Here is a 21,023-nt window from a genome sequence, read left to right as displayed (position 1 = left end):
CGCAGGCCTTGTTCCCTATACCCTTCCTTATCCTGGACTCTTTATCCCTTTGTCCTTCCTACTCTCCCCTCTCTAGTCTCCAAAGCTCAAACATCCCGTTTCACGTCCGGCCAAAGAAAATCTGCTTTTAGAAACTCCCTGGGTCAAGCAAAGTCTAGGACTCCACCTCAGGAAGATTGTTACTGTTAGCAATCAACCTCTAGAGGCCTTGGTTTATCTAAATAACACGCTGGACATCTTGTGCCTTTACTCTATGGCCGTGCAGACTTTCTGCGAGTATGCTGAAGGGATCTGAGCGAGTCTGAAGGAAGAGCTAGCAGTGTTTCCCAAAGCAACCGTGGACATCAGGGACCTAATGGAGGCTCTGGAATGCGGATTAGGGTAGGATTCCGTCGAGAGCTGCCTGTGTTAAGGGCTAAAGAGACACAGCGCTCCCTAGAGGGAGTGCGAATTAAAGTTGCTAAATCCGGCCGACGATATCATGTGCCCTCAGCCCGGCCAATTGAAAATTAATAATCGCTTCCTCTGTTCCCCATGGAAACAACCCCGCCCCACTGACCCTCCCGCCCCATTTATTAGTGAGGTTTTGTTATTTTATTGAGTGTTTAAACTGACAATCAAATATCTGCGCCTTCTGGCTGGACACCTTGCTTCCGCTAAGTAAGCTAGTACACTGATTGGTTAATACAGTAATAGCTGACACCTGGGAGCCCAATAACCCTCATTGTGGGCGGGATCTAATGAGGACTTAGGGCCAATCAGCGGCGGCGTTGTCTCTGCGGCTCCACGTCGGCACCAGCTGCGGGGCAAGATGGAGGCGCTGATTTTGGTAGGAGCTGGAGGGGCGGCCGAGATGCTGCGATGTCCAGAGGGGCCGGGAGTCGGGGTTCAGCCTGAGTGGGAGGGGGTAGAAAGAGGAGTTCCGGGTAATCCTCGGGGTCCGACCGTTCTGCCGGTCCCTGGAATAAGCGTGTGGCCTAGTGCAGGAGCTAAAGCCTCGGTTTAGAGTAGGAAGCTCTGCCGTGGAGAGGGCAGAGTCAGTGGAAAGTTGAAGGGAGCACATGGAGTCCTTAGGACACATAGGATCATGAGCGTACTGGATTGGGGTCCTTCAGATTCCCTCTGATTATGATCATTGTGGATGATATCCTGATTTGAGTTTCCCCAAAACTCCAAACTCGCCTCAGATTGTCAGAATAGAGTGCAGGTGTTTGTCATCACAGGCTCCTCCTGGTAGTTGTCACAGTGTGACTCTCCGTTGATAATTCCCTGTTATATTCCTTCAAAAAACACGATTTTCTTCTTCGGCTTCCTACTATGTAGATTTGGCATCATGAGGAATCAGTATTCCATCAGAGTTCTGGAATACCTGATAGAGTCAGCGTGGATTGTGGAATATTTTTCCTTATTCTCGACTCCTTATTCTGTTCTCCTTTCTCTCTTCATTTAAACTTTGGGAATTCTTATTGTAGGATCTGGGATGCCCCTTATTCCTCTAGTTATATAAGAATTTTGGTGGCTAAAGGGCGCCTTTTTGCTCCCCTGTCCATGTGATCCTTTTCTCTTGTTCAAAAAAATAAAATACTATTACCCTTTCTTTAGAACTGAACCAGAGCGTTTCTCTCAAAAATGCGCCCCCCCACTTTTTCAATTTGGGGATCTTAACATATATATATGTGGGTGTAGGAGTTTTGCTCCCAGCTCCTTCCTTAATTGAGTTGAACTCTAGGCCTTTTTTTTTTCCTTCAGCTCTTCACATGTACACACCCAGATCCTCATCAGGTAAAAGAGAATATAACAGGTTTCAATTCCCCTCTTTCAAAATGGCAAAGATAGGGATAATTCCTTCCCATCATATGGGTTGGTTAAGTCTAGGTAGAAAGCTTTAAAATCTTATTAAAGACATTTTCTGTACCAAGCGGTTAACCAGTATTCTTTTTTTTTTTTGCACATGAATATTTATAGCAGCTTTATCACAATAGCTAAACAGTGGAAACAACTCAAATGTCCATCTCCTTCTGAATGGATAAACAAAATGTGGCATATCCATACAATGGAATACAATTTGGCAATAAAAAGAAATAAAGCTCTGATACACGCTGCGACATGGATAACCTTGAAAACATATGCTAAGTGAAAGAAACCAGTTACAAAAGACCACATAGTATATGATTTCATTTATATCAAATGTCTAGAATAGGCAAATGTGTAGAGATAGAAAACAGATTAGTAATTGCCTAGTGCTAATGGGAGGAGAAGAGTGATGGGGAGTGATTGCTAGTGGGTATGGGGTTTCCTTGGGGTGATAAAAATGTTCTAAACTTAGATTATGGTGAGAGTTGCATAACTTTATGAATATACTAAATACAGTTGAATTGTACATTTTAAATGAGTAAATGGTATGTGAATTATATCTTTTTTTATATCTTTTTTTAATTTTTGAATTTAATTTGATTTACTTTTTTATACAGCAGGTGCTTATTAGTTATCTATTTCATACATATTAGTGTATATATGTCAATCCCAGTCTCCCAATTCATCCCACCACCCCCCACACCCCCCTCCCCCGCCATTAACCAGTATTCTTAACCAGTTAACAGACTGGGATAAATTCTAGGGAATTAGTTTCTTTGGAAGTTTAAGAAATTTTTAGACTGCCCCCTAGATCTGTTTAGAAGGGAGCCTGCCTAGAGGTAAAGGAGTGAGGGCGATATTACTTGAGGAGCCCTTTTAACAAGGGATTTGTGTGTAGTGCTGAACTGAGGGAGTTACATGTGAAAGTCTCTCTCACATTTTCTCTTACCTCAATTCTTGTCTCTGCTTCCTCAGCGAAGTCTGTTTCAACCTGCTTCTTCCTTATATCCATTTTAATCTATACCTAAGATGCTGCATTTACAGATCCTTGCTGACCTGGTCAGGTACCTCTGAAGTTTGCTCTAGAAACCTTACTGATTCTTTGTCATGAGGAACCTGTTCGATGGGGTAAGGGGAAACGAAGGTTTAGGGCAAAGGGCTTCCTCAAGGAAGCACAATCAAGACTAGGATTAGTTTTCGACTCCTAAGCCTCCCAGACCAAGTGTCTTTCTGATGTTATCTCATCATGGGCTTTCCACGTCTTCAATATGCCAAATTGTACTTTCAACTATCAGTTTTATAAAGCTTTTGTTGGGGACAAAGTACCAATAGGTGTCATTTCTTGTGCTGGTCACCAGAGTTCTTAGGATATTAAATTAGTATTTTCCTTCCTCTGTGTCAGCCCTTCCCAACATGTGTGTGTGTGTGTGTGTGTGTGTATGTATGTGTGTGTGTGTGTGTATGTATGTGTGTGTGTGTGTGTGTGTGTGTGTGCTGTTTACTATTTTCAATATATTTTGGGCCCCCAATTAAGAATTTATGTACCTTTCTCACCATTCCAGCCCTTCTCAACTGGAGTTCCTGGGGAGAATTAAGCCCTAATGCCCTAAGGCATCATTGTATGTAATGGATCAGCTTCTCTGTTTACACAGTGACACTAGTTTTGTACTATCCTTGGGAGAAGTGACAAAATAGTATTTGAATAATTTTCAGTATTCAGTGGTTCAGATGAGGAACCGTGGTTGAGAATCAGGTGGTATTTCCTAAATTTTTATTTCTCTTCTCACTACCCTCACCTACTGGCCCACGAAATTTATCTCCATCTGGTTCACCATCACCCTTCCTTACTGTTCCTTTTTATCTCATCTGCTCTGTGTACTCAGCGGCATCCCCTAATTCCTAGGTCACCATCTTTGTTATGAAAAGTATAACGAATTCCCTGGATTTTACCTTAGCTCTCCGCTGAGCTAAAGAGTTTACTGTGCCTGGATAGTATTTAACAAAACACTCCTTAGAGTGGGCAGATACCTTCTAAAGTTCCTTTAGGCTTCCTCCTCTCACATTTCTGTTTCCTGGTTTGGCTGGCCCTCTGGGGAAACCTGATCAAAGCATATTCTTGTCTCCTCACCTCTACAAGACCCATAGCCACAGGATGTTTAGAAGAAGGGAAGAGTAAGCTAGAGGGGGGCAAGAAGAACCATCATTTGAAATTTGATCTGATTATGGGAATTTCTAAATGCCAATAGGTTCCCTTCATTTAGGTACTTCACAGTGGGTGGCGTTTCTTTCTTGAATTAGGTAATCCAGCCCTACCTTTCAAGCAGATTTGTCTGATCTTTCTCGGGTCTCTTTTCATCTCCTTCCATTCCCAGTGCTTGATAATGATGCCCCCAGCCCGCATCTTTGGACTCAGCTTCCTCCTTTCCTGCTGTCTTCTGCTGGTACTCTCTTAGTTGTGAATAGAGAGGGATCTCTGCAGGTCACCATTCGCCATTAATAACCTATGGAATCTTAAAGATAATGACTTATCCCCTTCCTCCTTCCCCTCTTTACCCTTTTTTTCCTCAAAACTGAATTACTCTAGCAGTCTAGATCCTTACATCTTTCCTCATAGGTTTCATTTTTCCTAATCCTCTCTGGATTCACTTTCTGAGTGCTTTTCCAGTGCTTTTTGAACTAGACTTCTTAATTTTATTCTTACTCTCCCCTTAATAAATTTCTATCCTAAAACAATGACCAGATCCTGAATTCTAAGCCTCATTCAAAAATCAGGGCATCCAGAGTGCACGAGAGCATGTGTATGTGTGGAGGAAGAAACTGCAGAATACATCAGTGACTCTTAAAGGTTCATATTGCTCCGTGGCCTTTGCTTCCTGAATCATCTTAATGGGGCTTTTGTTAAATTCTTTTGGCACTAACAGTAGAGGTACTTGGCCTAAATGCCCCCTCCCCCTGCTCTGGGCAAAGGTATCAATTACATTAAGCCCCCAAAGCACTCCCATCTCGTTCCTGGCAGTCCCCTGTGCCCCTCTCCCAGCTGCGTCCTTGCCGGTGCCTGGCCCGTCCATTTCGTTAGGAGAAGCAATCTCCTCGTTCCTGCACTGTGGAGATATATTTCTCAGCTAGGGCGCGAGCAGTGCCTGCACTGCCCCCGGTGAGGTCCCTGGCAACCATAAAAATTTTTATTGTGATTATGTTGGTGTCGGGGTGTCCATCTGGGTTATTGCACACCTAGTTTAATTGATTGAAGTTTAATTTATTGACACTTCAAATTAAATGATCAGAATAAACTGTGCTGTTACTCTGGCCGGCTTGTTTTAATGGTTGATTGCTGGAAGCAGACCTCGGCTTGAACTAAAACCCCTAAAGAGCAATTGACGCTGTTTCTAACTCTCCCCATGTCCTGCCCTCCAAGAAGACCTCGTTATAGATTTCCGACGTATTTATATGTATTTTTTCCCTCTCCTTCACAGTGGTGGGAAAGAGTTGGTCCCCGGCAAGGTATAAATTATATCAGAGGTCTGGGGGAGCTGTCACACAGTCAAAAGAGGAGGAGGGGGCCTCCATGTGAAGAAAGCCAGACCCTTGAGAAGCCAGGTCTTCCCTGGGAGGCAGAGGATGAATGCAATTATCCAGATATTTGAGGGAGCCTAGTGGCAGATTTAGGGTCTTTTTCAGCTAGATACTTGCTACTGTTTTGTTTTTTTTTTTTTGCATTACGCGGGCCTCTCACCGCTGTGGCCTCTCCCGTTGCGGAGCACAGGCTCTGGACACGCAGGCTCAGCGGCCATGGCTCACGGGCCCAGCCGCTCCGCGGCATGTGGGATCCTCCCGGACCGAGGCATGAAGCCGTGTCCCCTGCATTGGCAGGCGGACTCTCAACCACTGCGCCACCAGGGAAGCCCTACTGTTTTTTACTTTAGTCCATCACTGTGACTTGGTTAGAGTCAGGTTACTGACAAGAAAACCGGTTATGGAAAGGGGAGCTAGAGAAGCAAATAAAGGATGGAATGGGTAAAGAATTAGTGCCTACCTACCCACTTCTGCTAGAGTAATTAGGAACATAGAAGGCAGAGTGCCCATGGGCATCTGATGAAGCTGGATGAGGAGGTTGGGGCCATGCACATTATAAGAGATCCGTACTGGCAAGGGCCCTCTCACATTCTGCCTCAGCTGATTCTGCACAGAATAGGCTTTTCCTCAGATCAGATTATTAGAGGAGTTCTCCTGTCCTTAGATTCCCTGGCCTGTGTCACCTCTTCCGGTGTTTGACTACCCTCACCTCTTCAGGAAGTCTTTCCTGTTGTGTAACCTAAGTTTTACATGCTGCAGATGAAGCCTACATCTCCTGTTTTGGCTTTTTAATATTCCCACTATTAAGGCAGATATCCCCATCCACAGCCAGTTGGCCTGGACAGCCCTGTCCACCAATTTTCTCCAACTCCTTTTCTACTATTTGTGTAGTTTTTAGAGGGAGGCTGAAACTAGGGGAGAGGAGGGCAGTTCTGTCTCGGGGGTTGGTTTGGGGGAGCAAGTAGACTGAAAGATGAACACAGAGGCTGTCAATTCAGTCTTTCAGAGACTACCTTTTTGTTTTCAGAAGCAGATGGAGGGTGGGGTGGGGAGTAAATTATGATACCGATCATGAGCAAGGACTCATCAGAAATAGATCTAGCCCCATTTGATTTTTCCCTTTGCTGCATGATATTTAAATGAGAGCTCTTGGATTATCAAACTGGGCAGGCAGGAAGTTCTAATGTTGCTCTCAGGCCTCAGGTGTGGAGTACTGTGATTTCTGCTTGTTCAGTTCATGTCTTCCCAGCAGTGCTCCTCGCTTTGTCCCCTCATTTCTGTAATTCTCTCATTTCCAGAATAGTTGAAGAATTAGGGACTGTGTGACCCCCTGGGCAAAAAATTCTCTAGCAGACAAGCTTTTGGAATTTTAAGAAAGGACCTGAGACTTTGCATTCCTGAAGAGCTTGGGGCCTGGTTATCTTTGTCCTGCCTGTCCCACGGCTGCGAAATTTAATACTGAAAGCTGGAGGGGTGTGGTGCTGACCTTAGCTCCCCCTGCTGGCTGTGTTAGTTTTCTCAATCATTTATTAATTTATGAAGGCCACACACATACTTCTTGAAGTCATTATTTGGTGCCTGGCAGAGGACAGGGGGTGATTTACAAAAGTATCACGCATTTCCCCCTTTTTTCCTCCCCTCCCTGCACTGTGTTTTTGTCTTCAGAGAGAATCTCATTTAATTCTAAACCTAGGTCTATGAACTCCTTGAAATCATAAAAATTTGTGAATGTGTATTTTTTCTGGTAACAAGGTCCATAGATTTCGTCAGCTTATCAAAGGGGGTCTGCTGTAACTCAGAAAAGTTATTAACTGATCTAGCTCAGGCCTCTCATTTCACTGATGAGAAAGCTGAGTCCCAGAGAAAGGTGGAACTTGAGTTAATGGCTGATGCAGACTATAACAAAGGAGTTTAGAGACATTTTTTCCTGTAGTGGCAGACTTCTGGTGACCGTGCTTTCATGGTTTGTATCTGTGTCAGATAGGAAGATTCTTTCTAGGTGGCTCTTCCTGCCAACAGTTCTTCCTTCCTAAGACTTGTGTTCAGTTTCCTCTTAACCAATATTTGGTCTCAGGTCAGATGGGTAATGTTCTGTGGTACCTGTGGCTTCTATTCTTTCCTGAGCTGTGCTGCCTGAATCTCAGCAAACCCCTGGGTAGTATGTGAAAACTGTCCTTCTCTGGCAAAACCTTTGCCTAATTCTTCTTTTCTTTTCATCTGAAGTCCCCAGGCTTGTGGCTGGCAAATTGGAGCCCTCAATCCCAGAGGAGCTTTTCATTTTAAAGAAATTGGCACGGAATCAGGGAGCAAAATACCTGCTTAGCCATGTGGGGCTGGGAGTGGTGTCTAGAAATTTCTCTTGGTTTTGGTTTTGTCTTGGTTTTACTTTATAAATCGGGTTGAGGGAAGAGCATCTTGTTTCTAGTTGATGGAGACCCATTGCCAAGCCAGGGTACTACTTTTTGGCATGGCCATAAAGATTTCTTTACAAGTGGGGAATGAACTTTCTAGGAATCTCAACCAGATTCTTACTTGTGTCCTTTCAGCTTTGTGGATAGCATCCTCTAACTCCACAAAGACTTCTTGGCTCCCTCCCTCCTCCTCCTCCATCCCCCACAAAGGATCAAATAAAATAATTAATCATAGGCCTCAAATATCCTGTCTACCTGCTCCAAACACTACCCTAGTCCTCTTCTGGTGGCGTATCATGATCTTACCCCAGAGTGTCCTCTTACTATATACATTGTGGATAGACTTAATTCAGTGCTTCTTCAGGGCCCATCTCTCCTAGACTGACTTACAAGACACACAAATAGAGAGCTTTTCTCCAGAGTTGCCTTTTTAATGTTTTTGCTAATGACTATAATCCTGAGGAAGCTGCAGGTCATCCGAAGGCCCACAGGGGGCAGCACGAGGAATGACTCTTCCCTTCTAGTCCTCTGTGTGCTGGGGTAGGGGATGCTGGGAGATGTTGATGTTTTTCACCAGGCTTCAGAAGCCCGTGATTGAGATAAGACTTGTTTGCAGCAGGCTCGTTGCTCATTCGGTGTTGTTTCAGCTCTCCTGAGGAGTCCAGTCTAGTTTTCTTGATAATAAAAATGGACATGAAAATCTATCCGAGCCACCCACCGTCCCAAACACCAGTCTGCCTGCACATCATTTCCAGGCACCATTAGCATTTGAGGTGAAGTTCTGTTATACACTCAGGCTGTGGCTCTCTGAAAGTCAGTGCATCACAGAACTTTGTCTCGAAAGCTTTCTAGCAGCTACCCATTTGGGAATGGGAGGGAAGAATAGACCTTTTAAATCCTTTGAACATGGTCCTAAGCTTGTAGTGTCTTTCTCAATTATCAGCGTTTAATGTGTTACAAGGTCAAGCCTAGTCCATTGTCCAGGAAGCCCATTTCTCAAGAGCTGGGAGTTATTTATAAACTTGCCCTTTGTGAAAAACTTAAAATGAAATTACATTATCAGTAATGGCTTCTGGGCCCTTTAAACTGGCTGGTTATGATATGAGAGGAACTCCAGGCCCTCCCCACTCCTGAGAGGTAAAGGTCCCAGGCTGAAGTGGAACCAGCTGCAGTCAGGAGGTGGCAGGAGAAGTAAAGGAGAAGCTGCCAGTTCTGGCTGTAGCAGAGTGGAGAATTAAAGCAGCATTTAAGCTCTTGCCTAAGTTCTCAGCTGTATTTAGTGTGGTCATTTCTTTGGAAGTTTGAAATGACCAGTCTTTTCTCTAGTGCCATCTTACCCTTTTCATACTTACGGTCCCTTCTGGTCTTCTCGTTGCCTGCCTTTGCCTGTATTTTATCCTTCCCAGGAAGATCCAGGTTTCTATTTTGGGGGTTTCCTTGATTGCGTCTTCTAGGAAGCCAGTGAAAAGAGCCAGGAGCAGGACCTAGGAATCTGTCTCTCTCTTTGCTGGCTGTTTTAGGCACTCTCTCACCCTGTTGGCCACAGAGGGCTGTCTGACTGTCCTAGTTGGCTGGTGGCCATAAGGTTTTTTTTTTTTTTTTAATTTTTTGGCTGTGTTGGGTCTTCATTGCTGTGCGCGGGCTTTCTCTAGTTGCAGTGAGCAGGGGCTACTCTTCGTTGCAGTATGCGTGCTTCTCATTGCGGTGGCTTCTCTTGTTGCAGAGCATGGGCTCTGGGCGCACGGGCTTCAGCAGTTGTGGCACACGGGCTCAGTAGTTGTGGCTCGCGGGCTCTGGAGCACAGGCTCAGTAGTTGTGGCGCACAGGCTTAGTTGCTCCGTGGCATGTGGGATCTTCCTGGACCAGGGCTCGAACCCATGTCCCCTGCATTGGCAGGTGGATTCTTAACCACTGCACCACCAGGGAAGTCCTGCCGTAAGGGTTTTTCTTTGCTTTGGGATCCCATCCTTTCTAGAGATGCCAGACTTTGTGGCTGCAGGCACGAGTTACCTGCGCCAGATCAATGCCCGGCTTCAACCATTGGGAAGCTCTCTAAGGTTGCTGTGAATGCGGATAGCGAAACAGAGCCAAAGATTTCCAGGGAAAATGTTGTGGGAAAAATGATTTCTTATAAATTTCCTTCCTTATGGACTGCTTTTCCTCTGTTAAGAAAATTCATTCCCATGACTGTCTCCCTGTTGGTGAATTGAGGATCCAAGTTGCTATAGGACTGAGCTTGCTTTATGGGAAGATCTTTCTGTGGGGAATTAGGAGTTAGGAAAGCTGCTTTATCTGTGACTTTTTAGATGAGACTCTAGAGGACGTCCTTCTGCTAGACAGAGTCCCTTAGTTTGAGAGAGTGTTCCATAGAGTAATATGTGTAGCGTGGGCAGCTTTAAGGAATGTCTGTCAGAGGAGGATGACTTGGTAGTAATATCACCCAAAATGGCCACACCAAAAGATCTACCTGTACGTGGATGTCTAATTATAAGAGAATCCCCTAGATGCTTACTGCATCAATAAATTTCTACTTTACTCTCAAACTTCATTTATTCTCATAATCATTCAATAAATATTGAGAGTTTAGTATATGTCAGGCATTGTTCTGGACACTTGTAATAAATCAGTGAAAGAAACAAAAATTTCTGTCCTCAAGAATCCAAGTGGGGAAAGCTTACCTTCTTTATCACCCTGTTCTCAAAAGACTGGGTTCCCTTTACTCTCATTCTTAACTCCTTGAGCTAAGGTTGGTTCTTTGCATGGAACCATAAACCTCCTGGAGCCTTATGGGATAGTTTACCTTTGTAGAGGCTGCAGATCCTTGGCAGTGAATCTTTCCTGATCACCTTTGGGTCTTCGTTAAACATACGCTTGGAGAATATGTTTGGCCCTGTGAAGGCTGTGGGTTTCCTAAGTAGGGCCAGGAAACGGAGGTAGCAAAGCAACACTCTTGTCTCAAAGCACGGGAGAAGGATATCCACGGTAAGTAACGCTGATGAGAAAGTCAAGGAATGTGAGCCTGCAGACACCTTCCGTACACATCCCACGGGCTCCCTTCCCTTCCTCTTCTTCCTTTCCTGTTAGCTGGTTCCCTGGAAGTTGCCGGAGTGAAGGAGCTTTTGCAAAGTGATATGCTTTGAGTTTTAGTGTAACTGTTAAGGCTGAGACTCTGATTTCTTTTTCTTTTCTTTTTCTTTTTTTTGTGGCTATGCCACACAGCATGCAGAGTCTTAGTTCCCCGACCAAGGATCAAACCCGTGCCCCCTGCAGTGGAGGCACGGAGTCTTAACCACTGGACCACCAGGGAAGCCCCTGATTTCTTTATGGAGCCAGTTTCCTCAAAGGTTGCTTTTTGGTTGTGAAAGAACACTCCACCCCTGCTCCTTGTCTCCAGGCTCCAGAGTGTTTCTTAGACGGAGCCTCTTCTTACTGCTTCTTAACTACCACAAATTCAGATTGCTTTTTGTCTTGGCAAGTTACGTGGTGGTCGTCAGGGTATAGTAGAGGAGTTGAGCTCCTAGGGGAAGTCTTGGAAGATGGATGTCTCTCTGGGCTGCATTCAGAACTGGTGTGTCTGTGTGTGAGTGTGTGCGTGCACGCGTGCTTGTTTCCATCTGCTCAGTGTGTGGGTGGTTTAGGTAGGGAAGGCTTTCTTTATACCTCTGCATTGCTACTGCATCGGGACTGCAGGAACTTCCAAGTACACTAGGGCAGTCAATGCTATTTTCAAAAAGCCTCGTGCAGTGCCTATTAATTAATCTGGTTACATTCCACATTCCATACCCACCTGTGCCTGGGAGACCAGGGAGGGAGAGTAATTTGGAAAATAACTGTAGCATAATATTTGGAAATAACAAATATTAAGCCCTCTGTGAGTCTGGCTCATAGAAATTGTTTCTCTGGTGCTGCTTTGGGTCCTTTGTTGAAATGTCTCGTCCCTCAATTCAGTTCATTTACCACTTGGTCATTCTCAGTGGGAAATGTCAAACTCTAACCAGGTTGGGATAGGGGACCTACAGAGGCACCTCTGTATCCCCTTGCAGCCCCAGTGGGGCCAGGGGAAGGTATCTGGTTTGCTAATGGTGGCAAGAGCCTTCAGGACTGAAGGTATGTTCATATCTCTTCAGGAACCCTCCCTGTATACTGTCAAAGCCATCCTGATTCTGGACAATGACGGAGATCGACTTTTTGCCAAGGTGAGATTCCCTTTCAGATTAGTTTAGGAGCAAAGACAGACTTTTTCTGAGCTTTGGATCTTGGGACTGGCCCTATTAACTCATATTCACCCACACATAATTTTGAGAATTCTTCCATCTACCTCTGACTACTCCAGATAAAACCTAAACTGCTCCTGTCTCTTAGTTGCCCTGCTTCCCTACTTGCCATCCTTAGACTTTGTCATCAACATCAGAACAGAAAAAAACTTTGGAACCTTGGTTTCTGAACAAAGCAGTGTCTAGATGTGAGAAGCAGCCTGCCCATGCCCATCACTCCTGTCTCTTTCTCTTCTACCTCATCATCCTGCCTGGGTTTTTCCAGGGAATTCTCTTGCAGCTCCAGGGTTCCAGTCCTAGGTCTCCAGTCACCACCAAGCTTGTTACCTGCTGAGTTCCCCAGTGGGATGTTCCTAACTTTGGATCTATTGAAAGAGAGGAGAAAGGACACCCGTCTCCTCTCCCTCCGTATTCTCCCCCTCCTGGAGAAATTTTTTCTGTCCCTGGTGGATTAACTCCGGGCGAGCATAGCATAAATCAATCAGCAGGTAGAGATTAGTTCAGAATTCACCAGCTGTTCCTCCCTGTAATTGGATGTAACTATGCAGGACACCTTTTGAAACAGTTATCCAGTTACTAAATGCCAGGCCTGTTATAGGTCTTCAGCTGACTGCAGCGGATTAGCCCCTAAAGAGCAGAGCGATTTAGCAGCCTGCATCTCCACCCCCTTGCCAGGGAGAGCTTGCGAGTGGGCTCCACAGTGTGTTAGCTTGCCTCCCACTTCTTCCAGTTTACTGGAAAGGAAGCTAAGATACAGGAGATCAGAGAGCACAGGCAGGGCTTGCCCTTCTTTAGAGGAGGTTTTTGCAGCCCTTCCCCATTCCTCAGCTCCGCACAGTGAGGGCCTGGTGCCTTTTGTGTTCTCTAGCAGTGCTCCCTGACCTGGGGTGGCGCCTGGGAATGGCCTCAGGGTTGCTGCCCTAGAATGTAGATGGGGCAGAGCCTCATCACAGGGCTTCCAGGCCTCTTGCCCTTACGGTCTGAGAACCATGAGGCGGGGTGGCTTGTAGCATGGTCCTTAAAAACCTTGTTTTGTATCCGATTACTCGCGGCCCATTCCCTGCCTCTGTAGTTCTCCCTTCTTCGTGTCAGTATTTCTCCCTCACCCCACGCCTTGAAGGAGAGAAATCCAAGATCCAGGGCAAAACAGTTGCTAGTCATTCTGGGCTCCCAGCTCTAATGACCCAACCCATCTCCTTTCCCTCTGACCAGTACTATGACGACACCTACCCCAGTGTCAAGGAGCAAAAGGCCTTTGAGAAGAACATTTTCAACAAGACCCACCGGACTGACAGTAGGTCGTCTTCCTTTCACTACTCCCTGCAGTGGGAGAGCCACAGCGGGAAGGGGGCGGCGGCGGGCGGCGGAGGAAGGGCGAAATGACTCTGCCTCTTCCTTCTCTTTCTTCCTCCTCCCCTCATGTAATAAACTCTTCAGCAATGTAATGGGGAGGTGAGCGTACCCCACGCGGGAATACCGCGCTAGAAGGCTGGCTGTTAGCTCCCTGTCTAGCCCCCGGATTTATGGGCCTCACTTGACAAGTTTAACTGCAGCTCTGCTTGTTGTACCGCGTCCATTAGGGCAGGGAAATGGAAGTCTGTAAAGGTGACCGCTCTGCATTTCCACCTCCGAAGGATTGACTAGTATCCTGTCTCGTACACAACGAGGGAAATAAGGCTACTGGTGGCTGGGGGGCAGGAGCAGTTAGAGGAGAAGATACTTAGACTCCCCCAAGTGTACACTTGCCGCCCTCTGCTGCCACCCAAAAAGAAAAAGCAGGTCCGCTTCAGTCTTTGGGGGTCATTAAGACCTGCCTCACCTCAGCCCCACACAGCTGGATACCTGGAGTTCATGGTAACTCCCTCTTTCCTACTTCTTTGCCTCAGGCCACCCACCGTTTCCACCTTTGTCCCCCCCACAGGTGAAATTGCCCTCTTGGAAGGCCTGACAGTGGTATACAAAAGCAGCATCGATCTCTATTTCTATGTGATCGGCAGCTCCTATGAAAATGAGGTGAGAATCCCCACCCCTCTTTGCTGTCTCTGCTCTCCCTTCCTGAACCTCCGGCAGGACCTCCTGACTGGTTCTGGGCCCTAGGACTGCCGCGTCCCTGTGTCCCTCTGGCGTCGACTGGCTAACGCAGTTGTCGGAGATCCCTGTCAGCCTCACAGACACGGCTGAGCACCTGAATCAACCTAGAGTGGAAGCTTTCCCAGATTCCTGTGTCCATGTAGGACACACCGTCTGTGTTTTGATCCATACTATCTATGTTTTGATCCGTACTAACGTATAATGTCAATGGCCTTCCCCGGATGGTGTTTTTGAGATGGATTTCTGAGGTGTGGTCAGGGTTCAGGGGATGCTTGCTCCTGCTGTGAAGGGTCCACACCTGACTGAGTTTGGGTCAGTTAGGCAACATTGTGGGTCACGTCAAAGCCATACGTTCTGAGTGGCTCTCTGAAGACTGTGGGTGTAGTCCTAACCTGCTTCCTAAACTCAGGAAAAGCTATTTACCTCAGGTCACAACTTCTAGGAGAGCAGATAGGTAAAAATAAGCCCCTCCTTAATTTGAGGCAAAAGTCAAAGTTGGAGAGAACCAACTTTTCCTGAGTTCTTCTTGCTGTAAGTGCTTTGTAGAATACATTGTTATTTAACCTTACAGCACTTCTATGAGTTTTGGGTATTAGTGCCCCTGTTTTATAGGTGAGGAAACTAAACCTTGAGGAACCATATGAAATTACTTACATTTGACCACTGTTGGACCACAAAAGTGGCAGTTTCATGTGGTTCAAACTGACAACTTTCCCAGGGTCACACATCTAGAAATGGCTCGGCTGGGATTTAAGCCCAGATCTGCCTGACTCCAAAGTCCATTCTCTTTTGACAGCAGTCTGACCTCAGCTATTGCTTGGTTAATGATTTTTCTACCGAAGACATAGGGTAACACACATACGGTTGGTAAAGACATGAAGAAGACTGTGACAGGAAAGTTCTGTTTGAACAGTCTGGTCAAAGAGAGACCTAAAATTATGGAGTCATGAAGCAGAATTTATTTCTGTGGGAAGCCACGGGTCGTCTTCCTGTTTTACTCTCACTTCCACCTTATGCTGTTGGTCGTTTGTGAAGGCCTGTGTCTTTTGATGCTTAATGAGTTAGAGGGCTTTGTTTTCAAATAGCAGCTTTCAGGGCCTTAAACCTTATCCTCCTGCTTCTTCTGTCTCCAAACAGCTGATGCTCATGGCTGTTCTGAATTGCCTCTTCGACTCACTGAGCCAGATGCTGAGGTGAGCAGGCCATTCTTGACATCTGTTTGCGAGAGACAGTTACTGTTCTTCAGGTCCAGGGATTTGTGGGGGATGAGCAGAGGCTCTGGGGAGTTGATTTACCTTGAGAAGTCGGGCTTATTATTTCAGAGTAATTTGCACTGATGGGGAGGACTGGATGGGAGAGTGTGTTACTCCTGTGGAATAGTTCTCCTGAGAAAAGGGACTGGGAGGGAGCAGAATCTTTGCCTCTGTGTCTACTCTCGCATCCCCCAGTGGCTCTGTCAGAGTTCCAAGCACGCTCAAGGTGCCTTCCCGGGCTTCATTCTTTACAAGCATTGGGAAATGTCCCAGATGCAACACCAGCACCCTGGGAACGGAGGCAGCACTCACAGTTTTTCACGTCTGGCCCTTAGTTTTTCCTTCTAGAGAGCAGGAAGAATGTGCCTTTTACCGTCTCCTCCCCATCCACCTCCCCTCCAGCCCTCTGTTCCCCATGCAGGTGGGCAATAGAAGAGAGACGAGATACTTTTCCTGAAAACATCCAGGGCTCCCAAGTGAACCCAGTACAGACAGCCATCCGGACAGAGCGGAACAGCAGGCACTCTCAGCCCCACAGAATCAGCAGGGTGAATGGCTCAGATTTCCTCAGGAAGGGGATGATTTATTTCTTAGCCAGGTGATGGAATAGACTTCATTTCGGTGATCTAGTGAAAGAGTCAAACTGACGGATGTGACTGGCCATATGCACCAACCACCAGATCTGAGGCTGGTGGAGGCCGGGCCCTGGCAGTTCCCAGCTCCCTAGCTGGGCTTCTTTTCAAGGCCTGAGCAGAGCTGGGGGAGCTGGTGGTAGGAGCAGAGAGAAGCTTGGAAGGCTTATCAGAGCTTGAGTGCAAACAGAGTTTGCACTCAGCCCCTCCTCACCTCCCGCCACCTCCAGATTGAGTTTTAGCTCTGTGTGTTCCCTCTTTTCCACCCACTGATGTCAGTGTTCATGAGCAATGTTGTGAGCAGCATCCTGGCAGGTAGGAAAGAAACAATAGCTCTGGAAATCAGCCCTTGAATAGTCAGAAGTTGACTGTATGTATATTTTGAATCTCTTTCCTGGCATCCCTGATCGTTACTCAGCAAATGAGAGTAGGAAGGGGGGCCTTCCCTGGGGGCGCAGTGGTTGAGAGTCCGCCTGCCGATGCAGGGGACACGGGTTCATGCCCCGGTCCGGGAAGATCCCACATGCCGCGGAGCGGCTGGGCCCGTGAGCCGTGGCCGTTGAGCCTGCGTGTCCGGAGCCTGTGCTCCGCAACGGGAGAGGCCACAACAGTGAGAGGCCCGCATACCGCAAAAAAAAAAAAAAAAAGAGTAGGAAGGGAGTTAGAATGGGTTAGTCAGAAAGTGCTTATTTACTTCTTTGTGTGGTTCGTGGAGACACATATTGGTCTAGTTTAGGCTCCCCAGCTCAGACAATGTCCTAGGATCCCTTTCACACTCAGGCTGGGTTTTCTCTTCTCTCGGGGACTCAGGAAAAACGTAGAAAAGCGAGCTCTGCTGGAGAACATGGAGGGGCTCTTCCTGGCTGTGGATGAAATCGTAGACGGAGGGTGAGTGCTCTGACCTCCCTGGACCTCCCTGGATCTGGGATGAGGGGTGGGGCCACTGCCCCTGTCCGAAGGCAAGTGGGCCGAGTGACCAGTTTCCCCACACTAAGTTGGTTCTTCAGGACAGAGTGAACAATGGTCTCTTCTTTGTCTTTTCAGGGTGATCCTGGAGAGCGATCCCCAGCAAGTGGTACACCGAGTGGCGTTAAGGGTAAGCAGGACTGTCTCCCCCCTACATCCCCCATCTACTCACCCTCCAGGGCCAGACCTGCTAAATGATCTAAGGGTTGGGGCTTGTAGAATACATACTTGTGGAATACTGTCTCCTTCCCTTTCAAATTCTCATTGTCTCAAAGAAGGGAAGCAGGAGGAATATATTTCTGCCCCTCACCTGGTACCTAGCATCTCATACAGTCTGCACAGAGTGGACATTTAATACATACTTATTAAATCAAAGATGAAATAAAGGGAACTTCAATATTGATGGTTCTGAAACGATAAAGGAATTTGAGGTTGGCTTCTTCTTCCTGTGGGGATGAATCCCAATTACCTGAGGCAGAGGAATGTCTTCCTTGTCTTTTAAAGTCTTTTAGGACTGAGAACAGTACCTCTCCGTCAGGAAGTACTTATTTGCCAGAACCTCTGTCCTCTTTGGTGCTAGTGGTAGCAGAAAGAGGCCACTGAGTTAACCAGGGAAAGCTCCGAGTCAGCTGGGTGCAGAGAGAGCCTGCCAGCAAATTGTAGGGGTGCAGAGATGCCTGAGCAAAGCCAGTCTCTCCATTCACAGAATGTCTCGGCTCTGACCTCCACAGAGTGAAGGCTGACAGTGCCGGGTAATGGGAAATCTTCTCCCTTAACTGCCGTGGGCTCCATTTGCATAGTTTAATCTTCTCCTCTAACATATGTCTCTATGTGGCAAGAGAGAAGGTCCCCCCCCACCCCCACCCCACCGCCTTCACCAACTCCCTCCTTCCCCTTCTCAGGCTGCTGTTGCAGCAGTTTATTTCTTCAAATTAACATGCTGTCGTTACCCATCAGGCCTTGCGGGATCCATTAAACTACCCTGGGCTCCCCCTTATCCTCTCCCTAGCGATATTGATATTCGGGGAAGGTCTTCTCTGACTAGGGAATCTGGTCTCCCATCCCCAAGTTGAGGATCAGACAACCTGCTGATTACCTGGAATGGAATAAATCTTTTAAGAAGTCCTCCTGCCTTAAAACAGAAGATGGATGAAATGACCCTTTTTTGCTCAACAGTCCCTCTGGCCAAGTAAAACTGTGGCTGTACTAACTAGTCCCTAGGAGGGACTGAGAAGGTTAGGGCATGTGCCCTTTGCTTCAGTTTAAAGGACCACCTCTGGACTTCCCTGGTGGCACAGTGGTTGAGAGTCCACCTGCCAATGCAGGGGATGTGGGTTCGCGCCCCGGTCTGGGAAGATCCCACATGCCGCGAAGCGGCTGGGCCCGTGAGCCATGGCCGCTGAGCCTGCGCGTCCGGAGCCTGTGCTCTGCAATGGGAGAGGCCACAACAGTGACAGGCCTGCATACCGCAAAAAATACATAAATAAATAAAATGACATTAAAGGACCACCTTTTCCTTCTCCATTGTCCCACCTCAGTCAGGTCTTACTCCAGCTTTCTTCCACGCTGAATGCTTGTCTCTCTGTGCCGTAGGGAGAAGATGTCCCCCTTACGGAGCAGACCGTGTCTCAGGTATGACTTTCTTCCTTTGTCCTCTCCAGATGGACTGGGTCACTAAAGAGGCTAGCGTAGTATTCCACCCCAACCCACCAAGCCTGAATTCAGGAGACTAGAGACTGAAGACATATCTTCTTGGGCTCCCTCCTAGTCCAGAAAACTGGGGCTCATATAGCCCGCCGCTCCCTACCCCACTCCAACTCCTATCCGTTTCCTATGAGCAGTAGGCTGTCAGCCTTGCTGTGTACCCTTCAAACCCTCCCTGCCTGATGCCTCATTCAGTGATTTATTCCCCAGCAGAGGCTTGCCTTAAGCAGACGATCTGTGTGCGTGCACACACACACACTCTCTGTCTTTCTCTTATTATTCAAATGAGGGCTAAGCTGGAAGTGCACATTCTAGAATATGCAGGTTTTGCAGATCGATCTTGCTACTTTGCAGAGAGATTGTCTACCTGATGCGGAGGGGGGCCAGGGAGGGATTCTGTTTTCTACCCACTTGGAATTCTTACCAAGAGGTCCATCTGGATGTGGTAAAACTCTCCCCCTACCACCCCGCTTCAGCATATGTCCGGTAACCCCCAGTTTTTTTTCTTTCCTCCCAGGTATACCTCTTCTCTCTTCATCCCCCCAGTGGACTTGAATTTTTTTGGAATTTCCCAAACTGATAGTCCTCTAGGGCCTTAGAGAGCTTCTTCCCATCCCTCTACCCTTGGGGATTTTCTATTTGCCAGTCTTCTAAGGACAGGGAAGGCAAGTGAGGGGAAGGAGAGCCCCGTCCCCCCACCCCCACCCCCCAGCAAGCCCCTCAATGCCACCCTTGTCCCTGCAGGTGCTGCAGTCAGCCAAAGAACAGATCAAGTGGTCACTCCTTCGGTGAAGACCCCACTGTTCCTGGCTCCTCACCCCCTCAAAAAATCCACATGTCTGCTGTGACTTCTCATCCAGCCCCCCAGCTGATGCTCTCAGGGTCATCTCGGGGATAACAGGGATCCTTTAATCTCCATCCTGTCTGTGGTTGCCCCCTCGCAAACCCGTATGCGCTTCCCGTTCCTTCTCACTCCTTTTTGCAGTCCTGGGAGTAAAGCTCTCAGCAGATTTGGACACAGGGCAGGGGGAGCACCCTCTTCCTTGCTCGACTGGATTATGCTCCCATGCTCTCCTATCCCCCATATTTTCTCCTCCGCTTCTGTGCCCTTTGCTGCAGCTACACTTCAGATCAAAGCAGGAGAAAGAATGTTCTGAGTGTTTTCCTCCCTTTGCCTTTACCCGGCCTTCATCCCAACAGTCCATATGTCCAGCAAGGGGAGAGAGAGAGAATTCTTTTCTATAGAAGGAGTGCGGGTGGGGAGAGGCAGATGAAGTCTCAGCCACAGCCCCGCTTGCTGGACTCGGTATTTTCTCCCATTCCTTCTTACTGCCCAGGCCCCCAGCCTTGGAAAAAAGATTGGGAACAGCTCATAGTCAGGGGACAGAGTGGAAGGAGCAGTGATTAAATTTTATTGGACAGGGCGTATAAAATTCTGTATTTCAGACACAGCTGCATTTTTTACCCTGATCCTGGCTTATAGCTTCAAAACTGCTATGGTCTGTGAGTGTTCGGCGTGGGAGTGTCTGTCTCTCAGTTTGATACCTTAACTTTCCACCTTCACTACCCATGTGAGCTCTGCCTGGCTTGCCCTGTCTGTGCTCTGGAGCAAAGCCAGTCCGTGATCTAAAACTCCATTCCAGTCTTGGGAAGAAGAGTTTCTGCTCAGAACTGGGGACAGGGTGGAATTTATGACTTGGGCCTCTGGGCTCTCGCAGTCCCCTTCTCTCTCCCACATGCACCTCACTCCTCTGCCCTGGGTCTGCGATCTCTGCTGCTTAACCCTGTCCTCTCTCTGCCTCAGCCTTACATCCGGGCAGTAGGTCTGGGCGCCTCCCTTCCCTAGGTCGCTGAGAGAGGTGCCTTTCTTCAGAAGACCTTTGGGATTTGGATTTCCCCAGGAAGACGGAGGATGGGACACCCACTGTTGGGTCATCTCTCCCCTTGACCCAAAACTTCCCACAAAAATGTCTCAGGAAACCTTCCTGAGACTTAGCGTCCTGCCCGCACCCACTAACTGCCGGTTCTCCAAGGGGGCGGGTAACTGGGCATCCTGGACCTGGAGGGGGCATTTTTGTGGAAGAGACGTGCGGAGTCAGCATGATAGCCACCTTCATATACTGCTCTGCGCAGAGAGGAATAAAACATTTCTTTTTCCAAACTGCCTTTGTGTGATGTTTCCATTCCTCTTCCTCTCTTCTCGGCAGCTGCTCCTATTCCTCTAAACAGCCCCCCCACGCCCGCTCCCCCTCTTGTAATATTCCT

General features: G+C 47.5%; 1 protein-coding gene across 1 annotated transcript; it reads left to right on the top strand.

The window, feature by feature from the left end:
- The first annotated feature begins 774 nt into the window (after window positions 1-774).
- COPZ1 (COPI coat complex subunit zeta 1) lies at window positions 775-20,919 on the top strand. Its single transcript, XM_060165991.1, has 9 exons — window positions 775-829; window positions 11,966-12,034; window positions 13,325-13,406; window positions 14,034-14,125; window positions 15,341-15,396; window positions 16,899-16,976; window positions 17,133-17,184; window positions 18,648-18,686; window positions 19,503-20,919. The coding sequence occupies exons 1-9, from the start codon at window positions 812-814 to the stop codon at window positions 19,548-19,550; spliced, it is 534 nt and encodes a 177-aa protein (XP_060021974.1). The 5' UTR covers window positions 775-811; the 3' UTR covers window positions 19,551-20,919.
- The last annotated feature ends 104 nt before the right edge of the window (window positions 20,920-21,023 follow it).

The sequence above is a fragment of the Lagenorhynchus albirostris genome, chromosome 11, assembly GCF_949774975.1.
Source record: "Lagenorhynchus albirostris chromosome 11, mLagAlb1.1, whole genome shotgun sequence".
In the NCBI taxonomy this organism is placed as follows: Eukaryota; Metazoa; Chordata; class Mammalia; order Artiodactyla; family Delphinidae; genus Lagenorhynchus; species Lagenorhynchus albirostris.
This window is presented reverse-complemented; position numbering and strand designations above follow the sequence as displayed.